Below are 13,537 nucleotides of genomic sequence, written 5' to 3' on the forward strand. Positions count from 1 at the left end.
CTTCATGCAGTGACTTACATGTTGGCAAGAAAAAAGTCTCTACTGAATGAAATACTCTAACAGACTAGCCTATACCTTTTAAAAAATATATTAAAATTTCCATAAAATGCTTCTAAGAATCATTTAAATGTAACCATTTAAAAATATTAAAACAGACATACCTGTTGGTCATCTTTTTAACAGAAGAAAACTGGTGACACATATTTAATGCAGTTATATAACTTACACTGGGAATACTTAGATAAAATTGAAGTGCTTCACATTTATTACTGTTCACTGTTGGAACTTGAATACCAACATTCTTTCTTTGCTCCACTAAAGACAGTTCCTTTAGCAAATCTGCAGTTTCTTCTTGGCAGGAACTGAAAAGAATTCGAATTCCAGCACCAATTAAGGTAGTCAGCAGGTTGTCATAGCTCTTTGTTCTCTTAAACATCCTGGATGTGTCTCCTAAATATTTCATGTTTAGGAAAATGCAAACATTAGTAACTTCCATTAACTAGAATCAGAATACTATATATTAAAATCCCAAGATCTACACCATTAAAAAAAACTAGTGCCACATTATTTATGACATTGACAAACGCTACAGCTAAAGATTTAAAGGTTCTGAGATAAAATATGGAAACTGTCTTTATGAGTGTCCTGAATTGGAATCAACATAGAAAGGTGGGTAGGCAGGGAAGAGCTTATATTCGTAGATAATTCATTCCTAAAGCCAAGGCCACATTACTTGACTCTAATAAATTTTTTCATAATGCTACTAGCAATGATGAAGAACTCAGTTTAACTGATACAAAATTATCTTATGTATTTATTCCAAGAGTAACTCAATACTCCGCACACCCATTTTAATATTATCTTTAACTCTTGCCTATTAATTTACTCCCCTAACTTTCCCATTTATTTTCTTTCCACATATTACCTATATTTTCTTTTGGGCATTCTTTATATGCCAAAGAAAGGTACTTTTCTATAACTTTTGACATATTACTTTCCAATATACTACAAAATATGTTGATAAAGATTAAATTACTGAATTTTAGAAGTAAAAGGACCCAAGAGATCACCTAATCTAAAGCCCTCAATTGTTAAACTAAAAAATAAAAAGGATTACTGAAAGATACAGTTATTTGTCCAAGATCACGTGGTTCACCAGTGAAAGCATGGGGATAAAAAGGTACATTGTTCAATTACCAAACAAATCTATACTAATAAAAGGGTAATATGCTAATTAGACCAGACATCTTCTGGACAACCTTCCAGATGCCCTTCCGGACAAAGCCATGGTGGCGGGGCCAAGGCAGGGGCGGTTAGGGGTGATCAGGCTGGCAGGGGAGAGCAGTTAGGGGGTTCAGGCCAGCAGGCAGATGAGCGGTTAGGAGCCAGCAGTCCCGGTTTGCAAGAGGGATGTCCTTCTGGACAACCTTCCAGACAAAGCCGGGGCTGCGAGGGAAGCCTGGGTCCTAGGTGCCAAAGGGAAGCTGGTGCCGGCAGCCGGGGGAAGGAAGGCCTATTCTTGCACGAATTTCGTGCATCGGGCCTCTAGTGTTTTACATAAACTACATTTTTTCCTTTTACTTAATGACTGTACAATCTTGAATTCTTGAATAGTTGCTTTCACCTACATGATTTCACTTAATCCTCATAACATCACAAGTATATTAACTCCTCAGAGGGAGGGATTTTTCAATGCAACATTACATAGATGTAGACACCAGAACTCAGTGCATTTTTTTATTTCATTTCCCATGATCCTTTCACTATTCTCAGTGACTCCCATAGTAATTCCCCAAATGAAGCTCCAATCCTGCATTTCCAAATGCATCCTCGGCATCCATTTCAGTGACCTATTGAGAACTCAATCTTGTCCCTCAAATCTGCTTCTCATGTTTATAATATCAATAAACAGCACCACTACCTAACTGTCCAATAACCAAGAAATTAGTCAATTTAAGAGTAACCCCACCAACTCCTGTTAATCCTGCTTCCTAAAACTCCTGAATGCTTTTTCCCCGCCACTGCTTTATTTAAAGCCCTCAGTTTTTCTGGGGCACCTTAAAAAGACTTATGCTTGGTTCACTTGCCTTCAATTTATCACCCTTCAATTCATAAGCTGCATTTAAACACAATGACTACTGAAAAACATTATGTACATATGAAATGAGTCAGGTATTGTAAGAGCTTTCCACATCCTGACAATAGATTGAACTAATTCAATCAAGTTCCTTTACAGATTTATAAACAAACATTTAAAAATACAAACCTGTTTTTTCTCTGTCCTTTTCCACAATCACACATATTCTTTCAAACATGCTCTGTAGGTACTGGATCTGGTCAATGAACTTGTTTTTATTAATACTGTTTAGCATCTCAGATTGATACCTCCTTTCCACCACCATGCGGTTACTCACAATGTAATCACAACCATTAAGAGGACAAACCTCTACTTGAAAGCCATGAATTGCTCTTAGGGAAGAAATTATTTCTGAACCAGAAGTGATTTCACGGCTGTCTACAAGAATACAAGTTCTCTGGCCTTCCTGTGGGAGTCTAAAAGTATGTGTGCCAGCCAAACATGGTCTTGAGTTGGAATTGTAAGTTGTTGAAGTGCTAGAATCTTCCAGAGAACTACCAACCTGAAAATGTAGAAAACATCGATCATAAACAGGTTAAATATATGTTAGCACCATAAGCCTGAAGATGATTTTCTTTACTGATACTCTTTTTTCTTCAACATGACCAAACTGACTATATAGATGAAGAACCAAGCCGCCATTCACGGAAACCTAGTGGGACAACTACAATTTTTTAAAAAGGGGTGTGTGTGTGTGTGTGTGTGTATGTGTGTGTGTGTGTGTGTTGATGAGAATGTGAAAAAACTTGAACATACATTGCTGGTGGGAATATAAAATGGTATAGCCTCCAAAAGTTAAACACAGAATTACCATATGACCCAGTAATTCCACTCTTAGGTGGAAATACTTTCCAAAAGTAGTCAAAACAGATTCATATACTTGTATACCAATGCTCATTAATTTTGGAAAATTCTCAGCCACTGCCTGTTCAACTATATCTCTTACCCTCTTTGCTCTTAATTCCAATTACATGTATGTTAGCCTATTGATACAGTCCCACAGCTTTTGGATGCTCCATTCGTTTTTTCACTCTGTGTTTCTCAGCTTGGGTAATTTCTATTGTCCTTGCTTTAAATTTGTTGGTTGTTTTTATGGCTGTATTGGGTCTATGATGGGCCCATTGAAGACAACCTTTATCTCTTTTACCATGTTTTCCATTTCTAGTATTTCCACTTTATTGTTCTTTATATTTTTCATTTCTTAGATGATATTCCCTATCTATTCATGCATTTTTGTTTAAGCCTTTAACATATAAATCCTGGCTATTTTAAACTCCCTGTCTGATTCTGATAGGTCATATCAGGAGTCTGGTTCTTAAGAATGTGCTTTTTTTCTTCCTCTTATGTACTTTGTAACTTTTGGTTGAAATCCAAACATCTTGTGTAGGACAGCAGTAATTGAACAAAAGTATTTAGGCCTAGAAACAGGTATGCTTTTCTTTTGCTAGGCCTTACTTAGGATGTGCGGTTGAGTAAACCTAGTCAAACACTTCGTTAGGTTTGTATTTTCTTATTGCTCTGATTACTCTAGGTACAACCAGAGGCTTTAAACTTGGTAGTGCTACTTTGTAATTAGGGTGGGGTGAGTTGCCAGATAATTTTTCTAAATGTTCTCTCAGCTTCAAGTCTTCTCTGTGAGCCTGAGCCTCAGAAAGCTTCTCTTCCCATACTGTCATTCCAGTCAGCAGATTGCTTTTATTTGTTACTTAGTGCTTGCTAGCCTGGTTGGAGGGAGCACTAGGAGCATCTTGTTGGGGCCAGGAGGGGGGAGAGGATAGTGAGGGGAGGGTAGGGTGGGTATTCATATGTCCTGGTTCAGCCTGTCTTGAGCAGGACTTGTGTTCCAGTCTCAGAGGTGGAACCTTCTCAGTGATCTTGCCCTGCCTCCTAGGGACTGGAGATCCCTAATATTCTAGCCCAAGATGTTTTCCTGACACTTTCTCGACTATGGAATTTTGTTGTTGTTGTGTCCTTCCTCCATCTGCAAAGGGTCTTTGCCTAAGCCAGTGGTTCTCAACCTGTGGGTCGTGACCCCTTTGGGGGTTAAACGACCCTTTCACAGGGGTTGCCTAAGACCATTGGAAAACACATATATAATTACATATTGTTTTTGTGATTAACCACTATGCTTTAATTATGTTCAATTTGTAACAATGAAGATACATCCTGCATATCAGATATTTACATTACAATTCATAACAGTAGCAAAATTACAGTTATGAAGTAGCAACGAAAATAATTTTATGGTTGGGGGTCACCACAACATGAGGAACTGTATTAAAGGGTCGAGGCATTAGGAAGGTTGAGAACCACTGGTCTAAGCCCTTAGGGTTTGCTGCTCTATCCCTAATGGCTTAAAACTTAAAGCTTTTTGTTCCATAGGGGAGAAGGAACAATGAGTTTTGGTGCCTTCTCCACAGGAACTGCTGGTCACTTCCTGCAGCAGGAAAAAGGTTTTCTGACTCTCAATCTTCCCTGTGAACACCTGGTGAGTCTGTGAAGAAGAGTGCAGGAGTGGTTGCAAATTCCCCTTATGTCTGCAACTTCCAGGGATTCTAAACGCTCATGCTAGTTCACTGCCTTTTGCAGTTAAGTTTTAGATAAATTCTTATTCCCAGATAGTACAGTGCCCAGTGACTCTCCCAAGTCTCATCAAGTCTCTCATTGAAAGCACTTGTCTCTCCTTAGATATCAGACTAATTGGTTGTCCTGCAATCTCAACTCCAATAAAAATAAATCTCTGATATTGTAGATTATCTGGATTTTTTAATGGTTATTGTTACACGGAAGAGAACAATGCTCTTTCCAGCTTCCTACCTCCTAAGCTAAATATAGAAGTCATAATCACTCAGAAATAATCTTTAAAATACATTCAATATTCAATTTCAAAACACAAAAAAGAATAAATGTAATGAAGGAAGAAATGGCCACTAAAAACACAAAAAAACAAAAATGCCAGAAATATGTACTTATCTTGGAGTAGAAAACGGCTTTCTAAACATGACAATGAAGTCAGAAACTATAAAGAAAATAATGGCAACTGTATAAAAAAGTACCTCTTCCTATGACAAACATTTTTGTTTGTAGTAACAAACAAAAGAAAAAGATAAATGGCAGACAAGGAATGCTGTTTGCAATATATATGACAAAGTAAAAGTTAAGTTTTAAATCTAACAGTTTTTGACAGATATTTAGTCTATGTTCTGTCTACTCAAATTTACCTCAAAGTCTTTCCCCTTCTAATTTCAAGTATAAAGAATCGTATTTTCTAGAATTGTAGTACTAGGTATAGAAGAAAATTTAAAACCCATTCCTGTTAAAATCTGTTTATCTTTTCCACAATCCTCACAGTATTACTATCCTACGTCTGTTTTTCAGTTAGAGCATGCCACAGTGGAAATGTAGATAGTGCTTACAGGCCTTCAAAGTACTGTGCATATATTACCTACCGTGACCCTTGGGATTACTATATGTATACTATAGCCGAGGAAACTGAGGCTCAGAGAAATTGATCTCCAATCTATTATAAAATGTAATCTAGTTACCTTTATCCTAATTGTACCTTTGAGAAATAACTTTGGGCAATAAAAGCCTGAGGACAATTTAAAACTGGCCAATTTGAGAGCTGTTGTGTGGACATTGTAGCATATTGGTAAGGCAGAATGGACTGAAATACCTGGAATAAAAGAGAAATAGAAGTCTGGGTCTAGGTCTCACTCCTAAATGACAATTAAGGAAATCAATCAATATTTACAGTTAGGGAATTCCTAGTACTATGACTCTAATCCCTATTTTAGTAAAACTACTTAACTATAAACTCTTAAAAACTGAAAATGGTGTTAAGGATTATTTAAGCAACAGCAAGATAGGGGAAGCTGGAAACTGGACTCCTCAGCCACTCTGGAAGGAAGGAAATTAGGTGGTGCCCCTAACTCCTCTCCCCAATAAAGAGATGAGTTACATACCTGAAGCCTTAAGTGGGAGAAAGAAAAGTTAATCAGGGTACTGGGCCTAGTTCTGAGTATGTAATTTCTATTAAATTTACCTTGCAGAAAGCTCATTTTTCTACAGCCTTTTAATGAAATTAGCAAGTTTCCTTACAGTGTTATTAAGAAAACTATTATCATATTTAAAAAATTATAACCTAAGCACCCATATCTGAGTTACCCATAAAATTTAATGTGCTATTTTCTTATTTGAAGAATTTCAACATTAGCTAATTTTTCTTTGACCTAGTTATTTAACACAAAACATACAAGAAAGGAAAACAAAACAAAAACAACTTTTGGTAAACATATGAAGGCTTTTTCCTCTACTTTGCTCCATACCTTCAACTGAATTGGAAAATTTCTACAGTCCTTCTGTGAATCAACAGCAGTGAATGATGGTGAGAAAGATTCAATTTTATTTCGGCTCTGAGGTTTGGAGCCCCAGGCATCAGAAGCCACATCCTTTACATTAAGTAGTGTCTGTTGTCTCTGCTTTGGCAATTGATTAACAATTGGATTAGAATGGTCCTTGGACTGCAAGGAAGACCCAGAATACACTGAATTCAAACCATGGTCCTGTTGTTTGCTCTTTTTAAAAGTGCTTGGGTTAATCACAATATTGGATTCTGTTTTATCATTTACATTGTTTTCCTCCTCACTTGAATCACCCAGTAAAATAATTCTGGATAATTTCTTTTTTGAACGTGCACAATTCGGTCCCATCTTCTTTTGTTTTAGCTTTACTGAACGTCGGGTTTTATATTTTTTACTCCCATTTGTAAAGCAATCTTCAGTTATTAAATTAAAATCAACAGACACTTCTTCACTTGATTGACTTTTGCAAGACTCCTCTTCATTAACACAAAAACTGTCTTCTAAATAGGTTTCATCTTGTTCAGGAATCTACAATAAAAATACAAATAAGAAATTACATGCCCTAGGATTTGGCTCAGTGGATAGAGCTTCGGCCTGCCGACTAAAGTGTCCCATGATCAATTCAGGCCAAGGGCACATGCCCTGTTGCTGCGGGCTCGATCTCACCCCCTTTCCCCACCCGTAGGGGGTGTGCAGGAGGCAGCCAATCAATGATTCTCTCCCATCATTGATGTTTCTCTCTCTCTCTCTCTCTCTCTCTCTCTCTCCCCCCCCCTTTGTCTCCTGAAATTAATGGGGGAAAATTACAAATTTCTTTCATAAAATCAGCCTGTAGTTAACATATTCTTTTAAATACATGAGATATTTATCAATACTTATTTAACTTTATTAATTCAGTCATTTGTTCAACTAACATATACTGAGTATAGTCTTTATGGAAGAAAGTAGGGACTTTGGAGATAAAAACAATATAACTCTCTTCCCTCTAGAAATTAATAGTCTAGTGTAGGTAGCCAGAAAAAATAAACAGTAATATATAAGCAATGTGGTAAGTGCTATATAATAAAGACAATGGACATGAAGAAAAATGAATGACTATATTACCCAGCTGAACATGTCAATTTATAAACAAGTAAGACTAATATAAAAATGTTAACCATAAATAAAAAATAATCTATAATTTTTAGAATTAACATTTTTTAAAAAAAGTTTCAACATATAAGAATTAAAAATTTAACCCAGCCAGTATGGCTCAGTGGTTGAGCATCAACCCATGAACAAGGAGGTCACAGTTCAATTCCTGGTCGGGGCACAATGCCTGGGTTTCAGGCTCCATCCCAAGTAGGGGGCATGCAGGAGGCAACCAATTAATGATTCTCTCTCTCTTTTTTTTTTTTATAAATATGTTTTATTGATTTTTCACAGAGAGGAAGGGAGAGGGATAGAGAGAAACATCGACCAGCTGCCTCCTGCACACTCCCTACTGGGGATGTGCCCGCAACCAAGGCACATGCCCTTGACCGGAATTGAACCTGGGACCTTTCAGTCCGCAGGCCGACGCTTTATCCACTGAGCCAAACCGGACAGGGCTAATGATTCTCTTTCATCATTGATGTTTCTATCTCTCTCCCTCTCCCTTCCTCTCTGAAATCAATAAAAATATATTTTTTTAAAAATTTAACTAGTTGCCCTGGCTGGTGTGGCTCCGTTGGTTGAATGTCCCCCCACGTACCAAAAACTTACCAGTTCGATTCCCGGTGAGGGCACATGCCCAGTTTCAGGTTCAATCCACAGTCGGGACACATGAGGGAGGCAACCAAAAGATGTTTCTCTCTCTCCTTCTTTTTCCCTCTCTTCAAAAAATCAATAAAAACATCTTTTAAAAAAATTTAATCAGGTGATGAACTTCCTTTAAACATTCTCCTAATTAGAAAATAATTTAATGGCATATGCTAATTAACTAAAATTAAAGAAAGAATAATTTGATCAAAATAAGGACTAAAAGGGATTTTGAGAATTCATTTAGTCCACCTTCCTGATTGAGAGCAGAAATTAACCCAGTTAACTCTGATAGTCTAGTTTTAAAAATAAAATGGAGATTTCATTAATAGGAAAATATTTCAACATCACCTCAGGAAATTCTTTACTATATCTCTGGAGTTTATACCTGTGAGAAAATGTTTATGTTGTTATGTTTCTTATGGACCATTTTGTACCGGCTGCTCATCAATGGACTGTGCACAGATTTCATGTAAATAGCTCTCATTTCAGAATCTGTGTAAAGATAATAAGAATTTCAAATAGCAAAATGATTTAAATGAAAACCAGAAAAGTATTTAACTTTGACCTATTCCAAATTCACATGATTCAAACCTTGTAGAATTACTTTACACAAAACGCTTTTAATATATAAAAAGATGTCTAAAAACAATTATTTAAAATGCAAAGTTAGAAGTTTTGCGTTTGAAATCAGACCATCTAGTTGGGTGATCACAGACAATTTATTTAAGTGCTCTACCTTAGCTATCTCTCTCCTCTGAAAATGAGGATTAGCATGGCGCCTTTTCATGAAAAAAATAAGTGTATACAGAGACCTTAGGACTGTAGCTGATTTATAGAAAGTATTCGGTAAAACACAAGAAATCCAGGCCAAAAAAACAGTCAAAAACAATAAAAACCACAGACAATAGTATGTATGTTTCATTACTTTCAGTCAAGTTAAAACTGAAAAGCACACGATTTTCTATTTATGCCTATATGTTCAAGGTTATAATCAGAAAGCAACTTAATTTTTGTTTCCCATTTTTCTACATTTTAGGGTGATTAATTGACATCAACTATTTTGAGGGGTAACTACTAATTTGAAGACTATAGTGCTTGCTACAAGATATATAAATTTTTCTTTAATACTATTTCCCTTATCTTCATTACATAGCTAGCTTCAACTATTAGATATCCTCCTGACTCATGCTAAATCCCTACAAACTTAATGAGACCCTTACTTTCAGTTTAATGTTCAGAAGGATTCAAAATCAAGGAGCTTTCAGAGATTTTTTTTTTTCATTTGTTTCAGATTGTTTTTAGGTATAATTTATATACTGTAAAATTCATACTCTTTAGGGTACAGTTCTGAGTCTTGACAAATGCATTGTTATGGCAACCATAATCTATTTACTGTCCCTACAGTTTTATTTTTTCCAAAATGTTGTATAAATTAAAGTATATAGTATGTAGCCTTTTGAATCTGGCTTTTTTCACTAAGCATAATGTGAGATTCCTATGCTTCTCATTTTGTAAAGTTTTAGCAAAGAGTACTTGAAAATGAAACATGAAAAAAATGTGAATTTTGAGGTTTAAAAAAAACCACTTTGAAATCCTACGTATTTCAAACATACTGTGTCTAACACGGAGTTTCAGATCTCCCTACTCTTCAACCCCACTGCTCCACAGGCAGCCTTCCAGTGTCACAGAGCAGCAACGACATCCCTCCTGTGCTCAAGCCCACTGACTCCTCTTTTCCTCTCTAATCCATTGAAAATCCTGTCAGCTGTACATACCCTGAATCCAATCTTTGTCACCCTCTCACTGCCAACACCTTGGTAGCAACCACTGTCACTCCTTGATTAGATTACTGCTATAGCCTGCTAAATGGTCTCTTCCGCTTTTGCTCCCCTATAGGCCATTCTCAACACAGAAGGAAGAGTGACACTGCTACAATAAGTCAAATCATGAGCTGGCTGCTCAGCACCTCTCTGACCTCTCTTCCTACTACTATCCCTCTTCCTCATTCAATTCTAGGCACAATGTCTTCCTTGAACATGCCAGGCACACTCCTGTCTCAGGACCTTTATACTGGTTGCTGTCTATGCATCAACATTCTCCAACCAGATTATCCTATAAACCTGCAATAGCCACTTCTATTAATAAGTATCAAGTACAACACCAAGCAACCTTATTCTGTAAATTATATCAGTATCAATGACATAGCACTGAAAACTTTGTCTTTAAGACCTTTTTCCTTTAAAGGCAAGAACTGTTACTGGCAGGGTAGCTCAGTTGGTTAGAGCATAGTCCCAATTCACCAAGGTTGTGGGTTCAATCTCTGGTCAGGACACATACAAGAAACAACCAATGAATGCATAAGTAAGTGGAACAACAAATCAATCTCTCTCTAAAATCAATTTAAGCCTGGCTGGTGTGGCTCAGTGGTTGAGTGTCGACCCATGAACTAGGAGGTCACAGTTCAATTCCCAGTCAGGGCACAAGCCCAGATTGCAGGCTCAATACCCAGTAGGGGGCATGAGGGAGGCAGCCGATCAATGATTCTCATCATTGATGTTTTTATCTCCTCTCCCTTCCTCTCTCTAAAATCAATAAAAATACATTTAAAATAAATTAATTAAATAAATAAAATTAATTTTTAAAACTGATTAAAAAATAAAGGCATGGACCTCGGGAAACTTTGCTGTCTTAAATTATATCAGGAATTACAAGAGCAGAATAAGTGGCAAGATCTGTAAAAGATCAAAACACTGAGAAGCCCAACAGAATCTTTCTCATTTCAGTTATAGCCCATCTGAATCATCTTCTTCTTTTTTTTTTTCCATCTTCTTTTAATGCATTATGTATAAGATCTGCTCCAGCACTGTTTGGAGAGAGTATTTACCAAAAGTAATCTCCCCTCCTTGGCAAATTTAACAAAGTGAGCTTTGTGCCTCAGCTGGTTTGCACAATCCATATTGCTAACCTCTTCATCTCCTCTGGAGTTTGATGAAGTGTCACCTTCTCAATGAGGTCTACCCTCCATACCTTATATAAAATTACAGCTTGTCCAGTATTAATCCTCCAAACCCCTGCAAATCCTCAACTTATTCCATTTTTTCATTTCTCTATAAATTTTTCATCTTATACTAAATAATTTAGTTATTATGTGTATTGTTTCTCTCCTTCCATGCAAACGTTAAAGGCAGAGATTTTTGTCCGTTTTGTTCACTAATATAGCTTCCTCAAGAATGTTACATAGTACTAGACACAATAGGAACTACATACTTGTTATATAAACATTTGATACTGGGTCAGCCAGGTTGCTCTGGAGATAAATAATCAAATTAGCAAAAGCCTATAAATAACCAAATCTAAAATAAAGCAAATATTATAGAATTTGAATGAAAATGACCAAATATTTCAGTCATACCAAATTTAATTCCCTTTAAAGTCAAGGTTATTTGAAAAGTAACTAAAATATTTAACTAAAACCACATTAAAAGCATTGAAAATTAAAAGAAAAAGAAGCATCATTTACCATTTATGGCCTGTGAAAGTTGAGTCTCATCATTTAAGAAGTCAAGTAATGAGGAATCTTTTTCATTTTCAGAATCATCATTTTCATCTGATGAAACACATTCTGCATCTTCTTGGGAAAGTTCTGCTTGATCATCTAAAAACTTCCTAGCTACAAGCTAAGACAAATTAGAAAACAAGATGATACTGATGAGAAAATCATTTACTTTCCTTAAGTAATTGGAAATACTTCTGGAAAATGAATTTCTTCCCAATGCTTTTTAAGACAAAAAATAAAAACAGAAAACTGCAAGAAGATTTGATAAAGTAGCATAGCTATTTAAATTTCTTCTGATAATTCTTATAAGTAAAATAAGTACAAGTCAGTATTTCAGCTTATTGAATGTTTTTCTTTTACTAATAAGCATAAAGTTTCCTGACAGGTCTTACAGTTATTTTAATTTTTGCCACAAAAGGACTGATCAGAAAAAAAAAAGGTGCTAAGAATTATTTTCCAAGGATTTAAATATTGGATAGAGATAAGAAAAACAATATATATGATTGTTTAGCAGATCAACCCAATATGCCAAGATTGCAGTTTGACCCTGGTCAGAGCATATACAAGAATCAACCAACGAATGCATTAAATAAGTGGAAAAACAAATCAATGTTTCTCTTCCCCTCTCTCTCTCAAAATCAATAAATAAAATAAAATTTAAAAAAACAGCAAATACTCTAAAACTCAAATTTCTGTCTCAGATTTTCTTCAATTTGAATCTTAAATTCTCAACACACTAGTTTCTTCATTTAGCCACTCAAAATAACTCAACACTGCATGATAGTTTCAAAACACAAAAGTACTTTTTAAATTGGAATTGAGATTTTAATTCCAATTAAAAAAGTAGGGTAAAAATATATTTTTACTTTGGGATTTTTTTCTATAGAGAAATTATAGAGTCCTGACTGCCATGGTTCAGAGGTTGCAGCATTGGTCTGCACACCAAAGGGTTTCAGGTTCAATTCTGGTCAAGGACACGTACCTGGATTATATAGGTTTGATGCCGGTTGGGGGTGTGCAAAAGATAACCAATAGATGTGTCTCTTTCAACACTGATGTTTCTCTCTCCCTCTCACCCTCTCCTTTCCCATTCTTTCTAAAAATCAATGGAAAAATTATCCTCAGGCCTAGCCAGCGTGGCTCAGTGGTTGAGGATCAACCTATGAACCAGGAGGTCAGGGTTCAATTCCTGGTCAGGGCACATGCCCAGGTTGTGGGCTCCATCCCTAGGGGGTGTGCAGGGAGCAGCTGATCAATTATTCTCTCTCATTCCTCTCCTTTCCTCTTTGAAATAAATAAAAATATATTTAAAAATATAGATCCTCAGGTAAGGGTTAAAAAAAGAAATTATAGAGAGAAGTTTACTTCTGTATAAAATCTAATGTTCTTTAAATACATATCCTATATAATAAAAGGTTAATGTGCAAACAAACCAAATGGTGGAATAACTGGAACAACCAAACAACTGGTCGCTATGACATGCGTTGATCACCAGGGGCGTGTGTGGAACATGGTGGGGCGTTGGTCACTGTCATCAGGGCGAGCCTCTGGTGGTTACTGAAAAGTCTTTGTTCCCACGCGCCGCAGTCCCGCATAGCACTCGCACCTGCTGCTGGCACTGGCCCCACTCGCACCCACTGCCAGCGCTGGCCCTGCTTGCACCCACAGCCGGCGCCGGTCCTGCTCGCACCCACAGCC

At 36.5% G+C, this 13,537-nt stretch overlaps 1 protein-coding gene across 4 annotated transcripts in view; it reads right to left on the reverse strand.

Annotated features, from left to right (window-relative positions):
- FANCM (Fanconi anemia, complementation group M) overlaps positions 1-13,537 on the reverse strand; it is a 75,122-nt gene that overhangs the window by 569 nt on the left and 61,016 nt on the right. For 3 of the 4 annotated variants that reach the window (XM_014548190.1, XM_014548189.1, XM_014548192.1), the window contains 5 exons: positions 11,804-11,960; positions 8,669-8,775; positions 6,466-7,029; positions 2,267-2,639; positions 162-450 (listed from right to left, as the gene is read on the reverse strand). In XM_014548190.1, the coding sequence (XP_014403676.1) occupies positions 162-450; positions 2,267-2,639; positions 6,466-7,029; positions 8,669-8,775; positions 11,804-11,960 (1,490 nt within the window). The remainder of the gene's footprint in view (positions 1-161; positions 451-2,266; positions 2,640-6,465; positions 7,030-8,668; positions 8,776-11,803; positions 11,961-13,537) is intronic. The other variant, XM_014548191.1, reaches the window with a different exon arrangement.

The sequence above is a fragment of the Myotis brandtii genome, unplaced genomic scaffold (genome assembly GCF_000412655.1).
Source record: "Myotis brandtii unplaced genomic scaffold, ASM41265v1 scaffold5, whole genome shotgun sequence".
Classification (NCBI taxonomy): Eukaryota; Metazoa; Chordata; class Mammalia; order Chiroptera; family Vespertilionidae; genus Myotis; species Myotis brandtii.